This window comes from Gouania willdenowi, chromosome 3 (genome assembly GCF_900634775.1).
Source record: "Gouania willdenowi chromosome 3, fGouWil2.1, whole genome shotgun sequence".
Lineage (NCBI taxonomy): Eukaryota > Metazoa > Chordata > Actinopteri > Blenniiformes > Gobiesocidae > Gouania > Gouania willdenowi.
In genome coordinates, this window is record NC_041046.1 from 30,016,582 (window position 1) to 30,035,378 (window position 18,797).

At 38.3% G+C, this 18,797-nt stretch overlaps 1 protein-coding gene across 1 annotated transcript in view; it reads right to left on the reverse strand.

Moving 5' to 3' along the window:
• cgnl1 (cingulin-like 1) overlaps positions 1 to 10,600 on the reverse strand; it is a 38,382-nt gene extending 27,782 nt beyond the window's left edge. Inside the window, exons 1-6 of the mRNA XM_028434302.1 lie at positions 10,449 to 10,600; positions 4,686 to 6,321; positions 4,363 to 4,457; positions 2,869 to 2,974; positions 1,808 to 1,909; positions 919 to 1,055 (exon numbers count right to left, since the gene is read on the reverse strand). Of these exons, the coding sequence (XP_028290103.1) occupies positions 919 to 1,055; positions 1,808 to 1,909; positions 2,869 to 2,974; positions 4,363 to 4,457; positions 4,686 to 6,269 (2,024 nt within the window). The 5' untranslated portion in view covers positions 6,270 to 6,321; positions 10,449 to 10,600. The remainder of the gene's footprint in view (positions 1 to 918; positions 1,056 to 1,807; positions 1,910 to 2,868; positions 2,975 to 4,362; positions 4,458 to 4,685; positions 6,322 to 10,448) is intronic.
• Between the last annotated feature and the right edge of the window lie 8,197 nt (positions 10,601 to 18,797).

Here is an 18,797-nt window from a genome sequence, read left to right on the forward strand (position 1 = left end):
GATAGTCTTGACATAATTAAACATGCTGCAGAACAACACTGACAGTTATGTAACAAAGATGGTAAGGAATTTGTCACCTGCATGCATTGTGTGCACATTGGCACTATTGGCCGACTTCATTGTACTATTAAAAAGGAATCCATCATACTTAGGTAATCAGTCCTCTGCTACTCCTGTAGTGTTATACACCTGGGGGCTTGTCCGGGATTCTTGTAGTTTTGAATTGAATGTGAAAAGAACACATCTACATTTGATAGGATTGTAAGTCTATTTATGGTCAATTTCAGCACACAGAGGTTATTATGTAATCATATAAAATGGGGTTTTTTCATCAACATTGTGATGCTGAGTTGTGGGTAATTTCAGGAAACCACCACTGACCGTGCCTAATTAGAAAAATGGTTAGCATGTGCAGAAATACAGCTAGTGCTACAAAAGTGCATCTGTTTTGTGTGTTGCAGTAACTAAGGTCAATTTCTCTCAAAGAAAAACTGTGTTCTCTTGCTTCAGCTCCTTCTAAGTCCACAAAACACAAGAACAGGCAATTGCATTAAGTCCTACATTCAACTTAGAGACTCCAATTATCCTAAATGTGTGTTTTTTTGGCTAGTGTAATGAAACTCGAGTACTGAAAAAAAAAAAAAAAGAGAGATATGAAAGAAATAAGAGAAAAAAGGGATAAAAAGCAAGTTCAATCTAATTTGATTTTAAGGGGTGTCTTCGAGCAGCAACATACAATATACAGGATGAATAGATATATGCTTCAGGTTGTTAAAAAGAAAGAAAGAAAGAAAGAAAGAAAGAAAGAAAGAAAGAAAGAAAGAAAGAAAAAAAAAAGAAAACCCACTTCTTAGAAGTTCTTACTCCTCACTATGGAATGCCTGCACCGACAGCTGAAAAGGTCTTACTGACACTTACTCTTCCACAGAAACCTGGAGTTCACCCTCAGCTTTGGCCAGTTTTTCCTTCAGCAGCTTGCACTCCTCAATCCTCCGCTGTAGCTCTTGCTGCAGCTCTTTCAGACTAGCTGCTGTCCTCCTGTCAGCCTGACTCCTCTGATGGGCAACATACAAAAAAAGGGCAATTGGCATGTTTACAACGAAATGACAAGATAAGGTTGTGCAATTAATGGAAATTCAATTCTGATAATATTAACTTTGAGTTGTTTAATGCTCTCAAAGCTAAAGCTAGCCTAGCCGGCAGGCCAACACAAAGGGAGTTCTTGCTATAGTGGTCTTGAAACATGGCAGGAGAAACGCAGCAAAAACAAGCAAAGCAAGTCAAATTCTCTGATATGGGAACACTTTGGGTTTGATGATGAAGACCTAGAGCAAAGACACATCACGTGCAAAAAGTGTTTTGTTTTGTGCAGAAGTGGACATATTTGATTTTAGTGTTTGAAGGATTTTATTTATGTTTCAAGAGTATATTGTACATTGTTTTGTACAAAAAAGACAACTTTTTGGTTGAAAAATAATCGTTTGAATAATCGGGATCTCAATTATGACTAAAATAATCATGATTATTTTTTTTTTCTATAATCGAGCAGCCCTATGAACCTCAAGCTATTATTTTAACTTTGTATTAGATGAAGATTATAGAAGAGAAGGAATTGTGGGTTTTCGTAAGAGTAATCCATTTAATTTGTTCCTACTCTTTGTTTTCTGTTTATGAAAAAGTGCTTACAACCAAATGTCCCAAAATATTAATTTAAATTCAAAAAGTTCAAGAGTAATCCCTTAAATCTCCTTTTCCAAGGAAACCTTGATTAAAGGATATTTGAAACAACAACAAAGACCGTGTTTACCGTGGTTTGGTCCTCCAGTTGTCTCTTCAGATCAGTAACTTCTTTCTCCAGTTCAGCGTTTTGCTCCTTCAGAGCTTTGGTCTGTGTAGTCACATCCAGCGACTGTCAGAAATACACAAACTGTTATTTCTTACAAAAAGAGAAATACAAGCTGAAAATTCTACTTGTGCTTCAGCCATGGAACAAATTAAAGGTAAGTATATGCTCAGCCTATGGTTAGGGCTGGACTAAAAATAATTTTCATTGATTTATCAAATTTGTTGATAAAAAATTTTAGCAACAAATTCGAGTTTTGCAAATTCGAGTTTTATTTCCACCACAGTTTTTTCGGACTTTTTTGCATTTCGTTCTTGTGGGTTACCGTAGCAAGATGTGAGCCAGTCCCCTCCTTGTTTACATTTATTTACCCTTTGAGTAGGCTATATGTGTGCCACAGGCACGTTTCATTTTTTATTCGCACTATGCTGAGATGCTAAGGGAAGAGTTTATTATTGTTATATGTTATTAAATATGTAGTTATCTGACTTCTTTTGCTTAAACCTGGGTTAAAGCTTGAAATTGTTGAATGACAGATCCTCTTTTACTTTTTATTTTGGGATTGTTCTATGCATTTTAATTCTTGAGGACAATCACAGCAATAAAGTTTCACTTTTGACAATACATCTGATGTCTACAGTCATTTGTGAGTGCATTGAAAAAAAAAAATTCAAAAAGTCTTTAAAAAAAATCTATTTTTTTTATGCAAAATGGCCCAGACCTAGCTATGGTATTCACATATTAATGAAAAAGCTCTGGAGAACAAAACAGTGTGCATTATGCACATATCTATGATCATTTAAGAAAAAAGCTTAACTCTTAATACTTTAAGATTTCAATATCCTTTTTAGAGTCCAATCCAAGTTAAATATATGAAGTCCAAATCAATCCAATCCTGACCCTTTACTAGAAAATAAATGATTTTCAATCAGTAAAGCTAAGCTATTCATTGACTATCTTGAATCAATGACAAGTGTGGTGAGATAATTAATATAAGAAAATACAAAAACGTAAAATCCTCTCACTTTGTTGTCGCCCTGCGAGCCTGTCGTCGCAAGAGACTTCAGAGTCTGTATCTTCTCAAAGACGAGGTTGACCTTTCTTTTTGTGGTATCATCATTATCCTTGCTTCTGCACACACACAGACACAAACATGAACACCCAAATGAAAACATTACAGGAATCCACTCAGTTCATTAAAAAGATTTGTAACTTCTGTATTTTGAGGAAACGGGGTTTAAGACGTTTCCTAGAACAGAGGAGCTCACTGCCAGCTTATGAGAGGTCAGGGAAGATCAAACTACTTTGATGTGCCACCTTACCTCACTAATGGTTTACTGCACAACCCAATCAAATGAAACAACTATTAACAGCACTAACATAGAGTGAAGGACATGCTTCTATTGTGCAGCACATCATGGAAGCTTTGCACCATTTCACCACCTGCTTCATCATAAAAACCTGAGCTTTAAAATGGGAATACACATCAATCATCTACTTTATTATCATTGAAATCAAGCCAAATGACACATCAAGCCTTTCCTTTTAAAGAGAAAAGACACGCAGCACAACAATAGAATCAATTCCTTCACATCTCCTCAAGAGAGTCAAACAGTTAACCATTTTTCAGCTGATCAACAGATGTCTGAAACCTCACAGACATTTTTTACTTAAGTGAAAACATTGATTCACAAGCACAGTGAATTTGCACAACATTCCCAGGACAGCGGCGATGTGGAGTTTCTATAAATTAAGGTTGACACAGAAGATAGAACCAACGCCCCAAAAAAAAAAAAATCTTTCTCCAACTTTTGTCTTTATACAGATGATTTTCTTTAAAACTAAAAATCGTTGTTAGTGAATATTTGTATTCGGAGCCTGGGGAATGTGGCTTAGTTTCAGCCCCTTCACTTCCATCCATGTTTCCTTTCCTTTGTCTTGGGACTCCTGACCTGTGCTCTGACACACCCAAACTGTTTCCGTCTGTGTTCCTACACTAAAGTCGAACCAAACCTGTAGCACAAACTGTTTTTGCAGCCGTTGAAGAACTCTGACTAGAACATTTTCAAAAACAAAACAAAACCATATGACTACTTCTAGCAGAAAATCATTACACTTAGTTTGTACACCTTCTTAGTCCGGTTGCCTCAGACTAATCAGCACGTAACCTTTTAACCTCACAGGCCTCTTCTAGATGGGTCATAAGTGTCTGATTACCAAAACAAACAGAACATTTTCCCCACATTTTACTACCCACCAATCTTGGAGAAAGTGAGATCATGAAGAAAAACAGACAACGGGATCACTCCGAGTCTGAATGGGAGGATAAGGGGAGCACATTCTTTCACTTTTAGTAGAAACAGACCCGCGCAGACATTAAAAAACACAAAAACATTTATGTGCTTTCAAGCCCATTCTTCTTTGATCTTGCCCTGCCTGATACGTTTAAACAAAACACAGTTCATGGTAAAATACTTTTTTACCAGCACCACAATAGAAAAATGGTGTGAACAACTTACCCATCTTTAAGGTAATTGAACAGGATTTGTTTGGCAGTTTCTTCATGTGTTTGTTGTGAAAGCTCCTGCTGACCTTTCAGGAGATCAGGTGTTGCCTGGATGTGAGAAAAAAAAGGAAAGAATAAGGAAAACAAATTATTTCACAGATTATCCAAGCACATGAACTCAACATTCATTACATGAAAAAAAAAAAAACATTATGTATGAAAAAACAATATGATATATGAGATCATTTTACACTGATATACATCCCCAAGAAAGATAAAAATGTTCAGATTTTGCAAAAAACACATGGTGGAAGGACCACATATGTGATCTTGTACCTGAGCATCTGCCTCTGTGGCAGCCTTTTTGTCTGCTGTAGATGAAGGCTTGGATAACGATGTTGATAGCGATGAAACCTTCCCATCTGATGAGGTACTTTCCTCACTTTGACTGTGCCTAAAGGGGTATGAAGCAATCTGTGGCTTTTTGTAACCCTGTATGGAGCCGGTGCCTTTTGAGATGGAGTTCTGAGGGGAGCTGGGTAAGCTTGTGACACGAGATGAAACGGAAACTTTCCCGTCCACAACTGTGAGGCTGGAGTCCTGACTGTGGGTGTTCTTGCGTAGCTGTGAGGGCCGCAGCACGTGCTCCATTGATGTGCCCTGATAGCCAGGACTGTTCCTTAGACCAAGGGCACTGTCCACACTGCGTGAACGCTTCTTGTCCTCTAGGTTGAATCGGTTTCTGCGTCCTGCCCTGCCTCTGTGCTGCTGACCAACATCTTTACCATCAAACTTCTCAATGAGCTTATCAACTCCGGGAATGGAGCCTGTGTCAATGTCTCTGCCTGAACCTGGCTGGAAAGGGACGTAGCGACGGTTCTCGTGGCGGTTTATAGCATCTGAATACAAGGCTTCCATTTGCTCATCCAACAGAGTCTTGGAAATGGAAGATGCTGAAGAGTGACGGGAGCGAGAGGAAGACTTAGGAACTGGTTCACTGGAGTCAGTCCTGCGCAGTGGGAGGACATCAGGTTCTCGCCCGCTGCGCTCCAGGCTGGAGTTACTGCTCATTGAACTGCCGGATCTACAGGACGTCTTGCTGTGATCACTCACTGGACTGGACACAGTGGAGGACTGAGGCTGAACCTGTTGTTGATGGGTTTTAGAGGTTGGCCTGGACACGCCTGTGTTTAGGTTGGTAAGATAAGGCTTAACCTGAGGCTGAGGGTGTTGTGATTGTGTTCTAGTCTGGGGCTGACCAAACTGAGGGGTAGGTGAAGATGAAGACCTTCGCTTTGAAAGAGCGGTCTCAGTTAGGCTGCGTGAAGAGAGCTGTCTGGTCTCTTGCTGAGCTTGATTTTTTTGGCGGTCCAGGCTTGATGACCGAGAGCGAGTGGATGTAGATTGAACAGATCTAGAAGAGAAACTCTGCTGCATGTTTCCCGTCTCAGCCTGAGGCTTTGAAGGCAGACTGTGGAAGCCTTCAAAGTTCAATGAATTGCTCTCGGGATCGTATGGTTGCAGGATTTCAGGGTGCTTCTGAAAGTTCAGAAGCGTCCCTGATTTCTCCGTAAGTCCGTTATGAGAGCTGGCATGGTGCATCATCTTCTGTGACCTGTATTCCATGAAGGGGCTGTTAGATCCAGCCTCTTTACCCCCTTTGAAGTCATACTCCTGGTAGTTGTCAATAAACGACCCGTTTGTGACATTGTACCCATTGCTGCCAGAGTCCAGGTAAGATTGATTATCTCTCTCCTGGTTGTTAAGAACTACATAGGGGTGTCCATCTATGCCTTGAACTCGGATGCTAAGACCATATGAGCCGGCTCCATTACTTTGAGGCCTGGAGGGCCGGGATGGCTGAGTGAAGCCTCGCTGTGGTCCACTGTTAGGAATGTCAGTCACTCTGTACGACTCCATCAGGAATGCAGAAGGAAAATAAATCCCTCTCCCTGGATCAGGTGCCCAACCTCTGCAAGCAAATAAACAGTCTGGGTTAGTCAGAGATGTGATTTAATACCATTATTATCAGGGAAGCAAATCAGTGATGGAGCAAATAGGAGCGAGCTAAACCTCACTGCTTTTAATCACTAAGTTTCATCAAGGCTGCTATTGAGGTTTCATCAAATTTGAAGATGTGTAAATGAGGGTCTACATATGTCAATTACTTTAAAGCTGCTGAACACGAAAAACCTTAATCGTGTGAATCCACAGTGTAGGCCTCATAGAACAATAAATCAAGGATCATTTGCTCGATAAAATAGATTCAAAAGGCTGAAATTCCCATTTAAAAATTTTTGCGAACTGCACTGTGGGATGTGGAGTCCCCATAGACGGATGCATAGGAATGTTTTTACTTCATTCTTACCGTGACTTGTGTGTTTCTTTGCCAAAAAATGAGGACAGTGATTCACTTAAAACCATTTTTGTTCCAGCTTGTTCCTGGTATTCCCATGATATCAGAATGAAGTGAAAACACATCTATGCATTGGTCTACACGACTCCACATTCCACAATGTAATACGCAAAACTTTTCTGAACATGTCAATAAGCAGTGGAGCGCAAAACAAACTTTCAAGCTGTAATTTTTTTTTTTCAAGCAAAATATCCTTGATTTGTTGATGTATGGGGCCTACACTAGCTCTTTAAAAAAATGATTGTGTTCAGCAGCTTTAAGCACAGGACGGAGATGATTCATGTGCCCTGTGTATCCCATTTGATTACAGGCTTTACTGATATGTGACTAAGAGGTATGTTATATCCAAATGACTGTTTATCATGCATGACAGTGAGTTAAATATGTTTAGAGAATGCTATCAAGAGAAGTATAACCTTTCAAAATGAGTCACTCATGCTTGACGATAATCTCTGTGCTTTACTCTCGCATAACTTCAGAGGTTGCAGGGATGTCAGCCACTCTGCATGTCTGATGTTTGTACACACACAGCATCAAAGTAGATCCTCATAAAGGAAATACCACGTAAGTAAATGTTGTCCGACCAGGTGAAAATAATTCCAGATTTGTTTGGGGTGACAGATTTCCAGCGCTGGTTGTACATATAATCAAAGCGTATGCAGGTATTAAAAGTGAAGCGCTCTCTGTTCCTCCGACATGTTCACACTTCACACTAATGAAAACAAAGCCATCAGCAGCCAACATGTGTTTCTCTAGACAAAGGCCTTTCAACAGGTTCCTGTTTGTCTTGTTGTTAGTGTCCCATTTACCTCACAAAAAGATGGCTCACGCAGGGCCTGGAAGAGAGACACTGATAAGCCCCGTGACAAAGGCACAAGCAGGATACATCCCATCAGCAAACAAGGGTTCAAGACATCCCCACAGAAAACTGAGAGCTTCCTTAATCTAAGAGGAAGCATGCTGTAGTTTTTTGATAGGACATTTTACCTGGTTAAGATATATTGAACACACAGTTTTCGTGTCCTATTTTGTGTGTGGATTTACTGCATGAGCCTGTTCTAAGTAGAACAAGCCAATCAATGTGCATAAATAGTCCATAATACCCAAATATCAACCAAAGCAATACACACAAAGCTGTAACTGGCAACCTTTCCCCTTCATAATCTTTAACCGTTTTAAATCCTGCCACAGCTCAGGCCTTCCTCGGATGGTGACTGTAACAGAAGGACAATTGAACGCCACTGGTATTCCAACAAGTAAGTAAGTAACAAGACTTTTTCTACCTTCCACAGACAGGGAGAGTATCTGCTGTGCATTCTGGTTAGTGGTAGTTATAGTTCTCTCTATCCTCAGACAGAATATGTGATTCTCTATCAGTTTATCCACACGATGATGCCGATGTTGAACGCTATAAAAGCACACAATATAAAACACAAAGCATGTCTCAGACGGAGAAACCTGATGTCAGTCTTCATGTGTCAACAAAGAGTCTACGCAATTCAATTGCCTCTGGGTTTGGTGTGCTTCCTAAATTGTAGTTACGAGGCAGGCTTTTTTCTGGTTGTGCAAACATAAATTGGGGAGGGGAGGGGCTGTTGTAGACAAACATGGCCTGTGGCGTGAGCTAACTTGCAAACAGTCAAAAATCATGAAAAAAAATGTGATTTTCAGTTTTGGTTGAGTGAGTGTGTGAGTCACATGTAGAAATAATAAACAACTAATATGAATTATCAGTGACATTATATTTGAAACATCGCAGAGCTTCTGTAACGAGCTTAAACATCTGTCCACAACGCTACTGCAGACACAAGAGTGTGCAACTTCCTGACTGTTGTGTGTTAAAAACACAACTCAATTACAATAAAATGAACAATAATGTAGATTGGTCTAAGGCAGGGGTGGGCAACTCCAGTCCTCGAGGGCAGGATTCCTGGGACTTTAAGATGTCTCCATGATCCACCGCACCTGGTTAAAACCAATGTGTTGTCATCAAGCTCTGCAGAAGCATGATAACTAGGTATTCATTTGATTCAGGTGTGTTGGAGCAGGGACGTATCTAAAAGTCTCAGGAACCCGGCCTTCGAGGACTGGAGTTGCCCACCCCTGGTCTAAGATGTAAAGATGATATTGTTCTTAGCGATTGCACTCACAGATTTCTTTCTTTTTATAGCAGATTACCATTTGGACAGTACCACAGTAGAAATTACAACTTAGATGTGAATCAAAGAATGATCAGACAAAAAAACAGACTGGATAAAAAATCCTCATTTTGAATTTTCTTTGTTTTCTTATCCTTTAATCTATTTTTTACTATCTTCAAGCAAAAATGACTAGGGATGTGTGATATTAGCTTTTTGCCAATATCTGAATATAGAGATGTCCTGATACAGCCTTTTCACTACCGATGCGATGCCGATATTGCCGCCTTGCGTACTGGTCGATACAATATCAATTTGATATCAGCACGAATCATACATACTTGTATTACTTACTTTGTAGTGTGGAATGTTAGAAAAGTGTTGATCAAGAGATGTTACTCAAACAGAGAACAATAGTCAGCAACAGTAGGTATGAGAAAAACTGACCTACTTATTATTAACCAATTTGTTACATAAATGCGAACCTTCAACATAATATCTACAGTATTCAACACTTGAATAAATAATATATATATCGGAGATTTTAGATGCAGTCCAATAAAATCCGATGTTCGTTTTCTGGCTGATATTGGACCGATATCCAATATCAAAATCGGATCAGGACACCCCTATCCAAATGTGCCGATTTTGTCCAACACTAAATTTCTGATTTCCGTTATCGATATATAAATAGGCACACACACCGCAATCAAAATCTTAGCACACGTGATATATAACTCGACGGAAATAACAGGTTAGGCCTACTTTTATTGTGATGCCCTACTGGATGTGGTTCACAAATTAACATCATCTAGCACATAGTGGTGGGTACTGATGTCGACCGATATTACACTGTATACCTAATATGGGCCGATAATATCACCCAGCTATAAAAACAACACATTGTAAAGGCCATTGCTTGCTTTTTGCTTCTTTTTGAATCTGACTATAGTGTGATTTTTTTTTTTTTTCCCCCAAGCATATTCAGGGTTGAAACTTGCATACATTAAAAGTTACACAGCACATTTTAGGTTGTATTTTTGACTATTTTCTATGCTTTCCAAATGGAGGAATGTCTTTGTTGCACAATACTTGATATTATGTCTACAGATTATAAACTGGACCGTTTGACCCCCTGCTGTCAACTCGTGACTTGGTGGGAGATTATTCATCAGACACACACAAAAACACAGGCTATTTCCTTTGTGTGTGTGTGTGTGTGTGTGTGAGACAATAATATTGATAAAGTTACGTAACATGAAATACTCTCCACTTGTCTGGTACAGCAATGACGAGACCGTAAACACCAACAAATCTCCAACACACACACACACACACACACACACACACACACACACACACACACACACAGTGCAGCAGGTGTCATGAAGCCCACAGAGACCTGTGTATGTAGTGTTTCCACCTGACGGACTCTAACTCTAGCTGACTCGGTGCTCTCCTCCAGAGGCTGAGGCAGAGCTGCAAAGTGTCGCTGAACTTAGTTTAGTTGTTCTCCGTTAACTCCTCGGTGCTAACATTACTCACCGCGGACTCCGTCCCCGTCTCCACCGCTCGTTTCGGACTTCTGTATCAAAGTGAGCCGTGCCGTGCTGGAAGCACTCATGTGTTTGGTTCTCACAGACTACAGAGGCCGACTGACTCACCAGAGACACGTCCGACACTCCCGACCCGCTCCGCCTCTCAAAACAATCGCACCAGCAACCCTCCTTCCCTCCCTCCCTTCCTCCATCCCTCCCTTCCTCCTCAGGGAGGCCCGCGGCCCCCCCCGCAGGCCCGCCACACAGCTACAGCAGGGCCGGGTAACTGTTATCACAACATGGGACTGTCTGATCCCAGGGCCACATTAGCAACATTAATGTCACCATATGGAATAATATGGCCATTCTAGGCATTATTACCACTGTAAAAAACAAATAGGGTTAAAAAAAAATAAAATAAGTGGGGTTTGTGTGTTTTTGTGGTTATTTTATAAGATAAGAAAATATATCCTTTATTCGTCCCACAAAGAGAAAATATGCAGCGTTTCAGAAGCAGATATATGTATATATATATATATATATATATATGTATATATGCCCGATTGGCCAGTTTAGGTGACGTTTAGGTGACGTTGTACCACCATGTGACTTAAAGTTCCGTCAGTTTTAATTTAGCTCATATTTATTTTTAGCTACCTCGCTAACCCTTTTATTTTAGCCCTAACCCTCACACAGGAAATATCCTAAACATTTTTTTATTTTTTTCGTATGTGTGTTTTTAACCCTAGCGCTAACTCTAACCCTGGAAATACCCTAAACATTTTTTTATTTTTTTTTCGTATATGTGTTTTTAACCCTAACCCTAACCCTAACCCTGGAAATACCCTAAACATTTTTTTATTTTTTTGTATGTGTGTTTTTAACCCTAACCCTAACTCTAACCCTGGAAATACCCTAAACATTTTTTTTATTTTTTTTTCGTATATGTGTTTTTAACCCTAACCCTAACCCTAACCCTGGAAATACCCTAAACATTTTTTTATTTTTTTGTATGTGTGTTTTTAACCCTAACCCTAACTCTAACCCTGGAAATACCCTAAACATTTTTTTTCTTCGTATATGTTAAAATTAATATATATATGACAAAAGTGGGATTGGAACCCACGTTATCGAAAGGAAGGATCCTTGACGTTTCCGTATCAATTGACACTTTGTATGTATATGGGCCTGTACACAGTACAGATAGAAAGAGGGGAAAACATGTTGCAAGAAAGGAACATGCACAATAAAAACAATAAAACAGAATATATATACATATACAAAAACTATTATATAGATCTTTTTCTGTTGTTGTGTATTTTTGTTGTCATTATATATAACCTTTCAGTAATTGTGTGCATTTTTTGAGTCATTTTTTATATTTTTGTCGTCGTTTTATATAGATTTCTGTTGTTTTTATACTTGTCGGGTGTTTTTGAGGCATTTTGTGGTTTTTGTCATTAATATTACTTTTTGAAATATATTTATTGTTGTTGTGTATTTTTATTGTCATGAAAGATGACTTGTTTTGTAATTTGTGCATTTTTGGAGTCATTTCAAGGATATTTTTGTTGGCCTTTTATATATTTTTAATTAATAATTATTATTAATAATAATTCTTTTGCATATCTTTGGTTGCTGTTTTGTGTATGTTTTTTTTTGTCATTGTGTGTGTGTGTGTGTGTGTTTGTGTTTTGGAGTCATTCTGTACGTTTACTTTTGGGGCCACAAAAAATGTTGACCATTTTGCCCATATCTGGTGTACAGGCTCAACATGGTGACCATTTTAACTGGTGGCCAACTCTGTGAACCTGCTGTCATTAGATGGGTTAGTTTTTATCAGATTTTGGCCACGTGGCGCTTGGACATTTTTACAAAAACTTAAGTTTCAACATTATTCTAATTTAAACAATGACAGTAATACATTTCATTTTATGATACAGTTTCTTTTCAAGAAAATTGATGAACATTTCCAAGTGACGAGAATTTTCCAGATGCTGCTGGGTTTGGAGTCTGGTTTTGCTCAGCCTGGCTTGCCATGGAGATAACATATGAGTACCATAAAACACATGCAAAATAGGGAGAACATGCAAACTCCACGCAGGGGTCTCGGCGGCGGGAATCAAACTCATGTCCTTTTACTTGAGAATATTTGTGTTTTGTTTTGTTTTGTTTTGTTTTTTTATAGCAGAGGGTTTTATTTTGTGCATTATTGCATGACATGTTGTAGCTAACATCAGTAAAATCACTTTTATTTTTCACTAAATTGTAGATTTTGTGGATATATAGTTTATAAAATGTAGTCTTAGTATATATATATATATATATATATATATATATATATATATATATTTAGTGTGTAAACTTATTGGCAGGACAACAGCTTCTGACTGCAATAATCTAATTTATAGAATAATAAATTATTCTCTTTTATTGAAATAACAATGTATTTACCTGACCTGACCCTCTGCATGAAACCATATTTATATTAAAGGATGTACATTTTTCCATACATACTGAAATTTTCATTTTAAATTCATCACTCTTGCACATGACACTGATCAGTATTTTAATACAAAACCTTCAAACAAGATCTATATTAAAACGAAACAAAAAAATAATAACAATAGAAACATAAATATTTAACGCAGTCAAAAATATAGTTTTTTTTTTTCTAAACGCACCCATTGGTGTAAAATAAATGACACAAAAAATACATTCTTCTATTATTGGAAAATTACGTTGACGTTTAGAAACATAATGAGATTAGTTATGGATTTATACACACTGTTACAAACTAGTTTAGTGAAATATTCCCTGTGATAAAGAGCAGGGTGACGTCATCCTATGGGGCGGTATTAGAAGTTTGCATGTGTGCATTCTGTGTGGGCACGTCTTTAAAACCGAGGGCGTCATCTAGTGGATAACATGCTGACTTTAACTCGTTGTTAATCAATGTACAGACCCTTTCCGAAAAATTTGAATATCATGGAAAAGTTGTTTGATTTCCATCATTTCATTCAAAAAGTTAAACTTTCATAGATTATAGATTCAGGGCCCACAATTTAATCTATTTCAATCATTTATTTGTTTATTTTTTACATAATTTGAGCTCCCAGCTCAAAAAAACCCATGAAAACAGGAATTAAAAAAATTAAAATACTCGAGGACCTTGGACCACTGACCAACAGTCCAGTCCTTCTTCTCCTCTTTTTTTCTTCAAAAACTGAGAAATAAATGGTGATTTCTTCACAGTATTCTAATTTTTTGAATTCCTGTTTTCATGGGTTTTTTTGAGCTGGGAGCTCAAATTATGTAAAAATAAACAAATAAATGATTTATTGTTTAGTCTTTCTTTCATCTTTGTTAACGTTTTTATTCTTTTATTTGTGATTTTTTTTTTTCTGTGGCTGTAACAAAAGCAATTTCCCCCTGGGATTAATGAAGGAATTCTGATTCTGATTCTGAATAAATGGGAACACTTTACTTGAAGTTTTATACATAAAGGCTGACATTACGCTGTCGTTATTATGACATGACACCTGTCATTAGCATGAATAAGGTGTCATGAATGGTGTCATGAAGTGTTGTTCGTTACCCTAACCCTAACCCTTCATTACCCTAACACCGAACCCTAACCTTAACCCAAGCCCCTACCCCCTAATCCTAACCCGACTAGATCCCTCCACCTAACCCAAAAAATGCCAACATAGCTCCAAAGGTGTCATAATTTAGCAAACGACACTTGATGACAACTTAATAACAGCCTTATGTATAAAAGTTCAAGAAAAGTGTTACCAAATGAATAGAAAATGAATTAGAAGACCCTAAAAACCAATAAAAACAATGAAAAAAAAATACTTTTAAAGTGCAAAGTCATAATTCAAGTTCACTTCAGTTTTGATGCTGAAATCAGTTTAACTATGAAATCCTAATCTTGCCATTAAGTATTGATATTGACTAATGGATGGATGTTTTTCTCTGCACTACACAGAGCATCATTTCTTTTCAGTTGGTAGTTGAATGAACAAGAAAACACATTTTCAGAAATTATGCATTCTGGTTGTTGTTTTTTCTTCTGCTGTGTGTAAACTACATTAAACTGGAGGCCCAGCTGCCCCTCTGCCTTTGTAGTGGCCAATGGTTTATATTTGGGTCCACAGAGAGCTCACAGCACCGCTGCCTTTAATCTCAGCCTCTGTGTGTTGGGTTACAGCAGCACTCAATGGGAGCTCTGTTCTCTGCTGAGGTGCCACAGCTGGGACCAGGCATTCTCACTTTTACCCTGCTCATACAGTAAAAGACATGTTTCTATGACCAACTCACTCAAAATCTATATTTCATCTTGAGTCAATTGGATATTTTCTATTGTGATTTTTTTTTTTTGTTGAAATAGTAAACAATGCTGAACAAATGTGACAATTAAAATCTAATGTCCACAAATAAATAGTTTAGTAAATGACTGCATGTTTTCTTCAATCCATGCCGACACTGAGGTTTTGGCTTATTGAGATTCGGATGCAAACTTGTATGCCACAAATCATGTAAAAATGTACACAGATCGAGTAAAGCAATGTTCTGATGAAGAGTTAGAAAAACAAGTTTGGATGAACTACGACCGGGCTGGTGGAACGTCTCTGCGCCGAATAGCATTGCCACGTACCATGTTCCCGGGAATTCAGTCAAATGACAAAACGAGCGTTAACGGAGGAGTAGTCATTTGAAAAATGGGGCCCCCTGGCGCCCTCGTGGCACATACGGAGTAATGCGCCCCATTAATATATTGGTATTTGTCAATGATTTGGTACCTGCAACTATCGCAATATTTGACTCACAAATGAATGAGAAAACAACTTTAATGGAAATTGTCAAAAAATGGGGGGTTGGGCCCCTAGGCCCCTAATTGAATTGTGCGAGGCATAATCAGAATCTACGTTGAATTACTTTTGAAATGATATATCACATGAGAATGTCCCTATACATTTGGAAATATGGGGTGGGCCCCCAAGCCCCTGAGCCCCATTTAAAAAAAGGACTCAGAGCGTCTCATCATGAGTATTTCTACCAAAATGCATTCTGATCTAACAAGAACTAACGGAGGAGTAGTCATTTGAAAAATGGTCTCACATACGGGGTAATGGGCCCCATTTATATATTGGTATGTGCCAATGATTCAGTACCACCAACTGTCAAAATATTTGATTTGTAAATTAAAAAAAAATTCTCTTTTGGGGCCCCTTGGAGCCCCCCAGGGCCCCAAATCAAAAATTGGGCTGAGAGAGTTGATGCGTACACATCCATAGATTATACGTACCAAATTTCAGCCCGATCAGTTCACAAATAACAGAGGAGTAGGAGTAATTTGTGTACACAAGAAGAACAACAACTACAACAAAGTGAGAGGTGTTTTGAGTTCAGTAGCCTGGCATAAAAATGTTTCTGAGGTTGTTCTCGTTAAACCTGGAGGTTAAAGTTGCAGTTTGTCATGTACTATGGTAGATTCACTAATTTAGAAAAAAAAAAGTCTTCCAAAAAAGACTAGAATCAAGAACATCATATCATATATGTTGAAATCTATGATTCTAGTCCACGTGTCAAACCCATGGCCCGGGGGCCAAATTTAATGCTCCATAGGACAGAAATAAAAAAATAGAGAGTCATGAATCATTGTGTAAATGTAACTCAACAATATTTGCAGGGGCTCACAAATTTTCAGGTGCTTTTATCACATTTGATCTCATTTTTAATGTTAAACACTTGAAAAAAAACTCAAAATCCTTAATAAATCCCTCAATTTTCCTCAAATCATGACATGATATTTTCCTTAATTAAATAGAATTTGGTCACAAAATGTAGGAGATTTAAAGTGAATATCCTGTTGGGACTGATATCTATCACTTCTTGCTTGGATATGGTCGGTTTCTATTTTGTAGTTAATTTATACGTAGAAGTGCAAACTATGGCACAATAATGTTGAAATTACTTGTTTTCCCGGGTAAAATCTGTGGCCCACTCGAGATCAAACTGCTCTGAATTTGGCCCCTGAACTAAAATGAGTTGGACACCCCTGTTCTAGTCCATTCCTCAAAAGAATGACAATTAAAGCCGTGAGCAAAATCGTAGGTTTCGATGGAGTGACTGTTTCAACTTTACATATGAGAGTTATAGTGGTTTTCTATTATGGTGTGCGTCATCTGAAAACACCAAGCATGATGGGTAATTTTCACATTGATTCCTGTTTAGGGCTGGACAGTCATCGAAGGAATTTCCAGTGACGTTATAGGCCCCTCCCACTGATCACAGCCTGTTTTTTCTCCATCAGCGACCTGCTCCCATCTTATGAGATTCATCCAACACTGTTTTAAGGTCAACACGACACATCGTCTTTCTGCTAGAGCTGTTAGCATCGGACGTCACTAAAAGCGGCGCCCTCTGAGAACGCAAGGCATCATGGGTAATTTTGACATTGAGCCTTGTTTAGGGATGGACAGTCAACATGTGTATCAAATATGAAGCAGTTTCAACTGTGGATTTGAGAGTTATATGTATTTTCCTGTTGTGGCGTGCTAAACGGCGCCAGTTGCATCGCGACCAAACCTTTAGAGTTACTCAAATTCAGAAATAGGTTTAACCAACATGTCATTGTTTGTCCTGAGTATAAGTGACAGTAATGAATCTCTGTTAATGGAACTTCTTCTAAGCTTTTTGATTATTGGGTGTAAATAGTATTTTTCCTTTGTATAAGTGGAAAAAAGTTACGTATCAGTGCAAACCCGAATTATAGTCCAACTTGTATAGCTGCGAACTACAAAAGTTTCTATTGTGCTGCGTATTACAAAAGTTACGCTTGTTTAATGCATTACTGCAGGGGTGTAAAACTCATTTTAGTCCAGGGACCAAATATGGAGCAGTGGGTTACAGATTTTATGCGGGAAATCTAGTAATTTCAACATTATTGTTCCCTAGTTTGCACTTCTACGTATGTATAAAACACTAAATATGTAAGAAACCACCAATATCCAGTGATAGATATCAGTCCCAAAAGGATCTTCACTTTAAATCTCCGAGATTTTGTGACCAATTTCGATTTAATTAAAGGAAATATTATGTAATAATTTGAGAAAAATAGAAGGATTTTGTAAGAATTTTGAGGGTTTTTTTTCAACTGTTTAACATTAAAAATGACTGCAATCATGCAATATAAGCACGGGAAAAACTGTGAGCCTGTGCAAATATTATAGAGTTTCATTTACACAATGAGTCATGTTTTCTCTGTCATTGTTACTTTTTCCTGCGGGATGAGTTGGATGCTTCAAAGGGCTCTAGGCCCATGAGTTTGACACGTGATGATAAATGAGTCGGCACGGTTTGAGAGAGCAGGTCAATACACAGAGATATAAGCAGTAAATAGACACCTTTAATTATTCTAAAGTGATTAAAGTTTGTACTTTAAGGTAAATAAGACACTGGTGATTGATAGAAAATATTTACTATTATTTGCGTCCAAATGAGAATACATTTAACATTAATGTTAGAGAAACAGAAACAGAAAGCTGGGGTGTTTAGTTCAGTCATATTTCATGACAGGGCAACAGTGAAAGACAATGAGTCAAACACAATGAAATCTTAAAATAAAAACTCCATAGCCTGCATGTATTTGTGCAATGGAAGAACTCCACAGTTTCCTCTTCCCCTGTTTGTTTAGATCTAAAACTCCTTAAAAATGTGTTAAAACCAATCAGGCTTTGCTTTGGTCTCCCTGGACAGATGTTTTGTGTCTTAGCCTATTCTTGCTGATGATCTCTGATTTCAGTCTTCTGCGGTCTCACCTTGGAACGCTTCTAACCTCAGTTTGCAAACCAAAGATTCTACATTGTACACTAGAACTGTGTGTGTGGGTCTTCCTGTAAAGCAGAGGAAGATAATGTTGGTGATGGAGCAGGAGGAGACGCAGGCTTTTTGAAGCTTTTTGGGCGAGATTCAGGAATGAGAGCCAAAGTCCTTCTGTCAGCTGTCCAAGCCCCGGCATCCTGCCATGACAGGAAGTCAAACTACTGACACGGTGGTCCTCTTCCTGGGAAAAAATAAACGCACACCCACCATCACGAGATGAGCCTTGGAAGTCTTAGATGATCTGCTTCTCCCTGTGAGGAGGAGGATTGAAGATTTTCCTCTGTCACCTCTGACAATATTTATTGTAGCATTTATCAGCAAAAAATATATGTATTGAGAAATAGTTTTAAAATGTTGATTTAGCCATGTCCCCCCCCCCCTAAATTATTTCAATTCAGCAACAAATATCCTTTTTGCAGCCAGTGTGAAACAAAGTAATGAAAAAAGTGTCGGACTTGTAGAG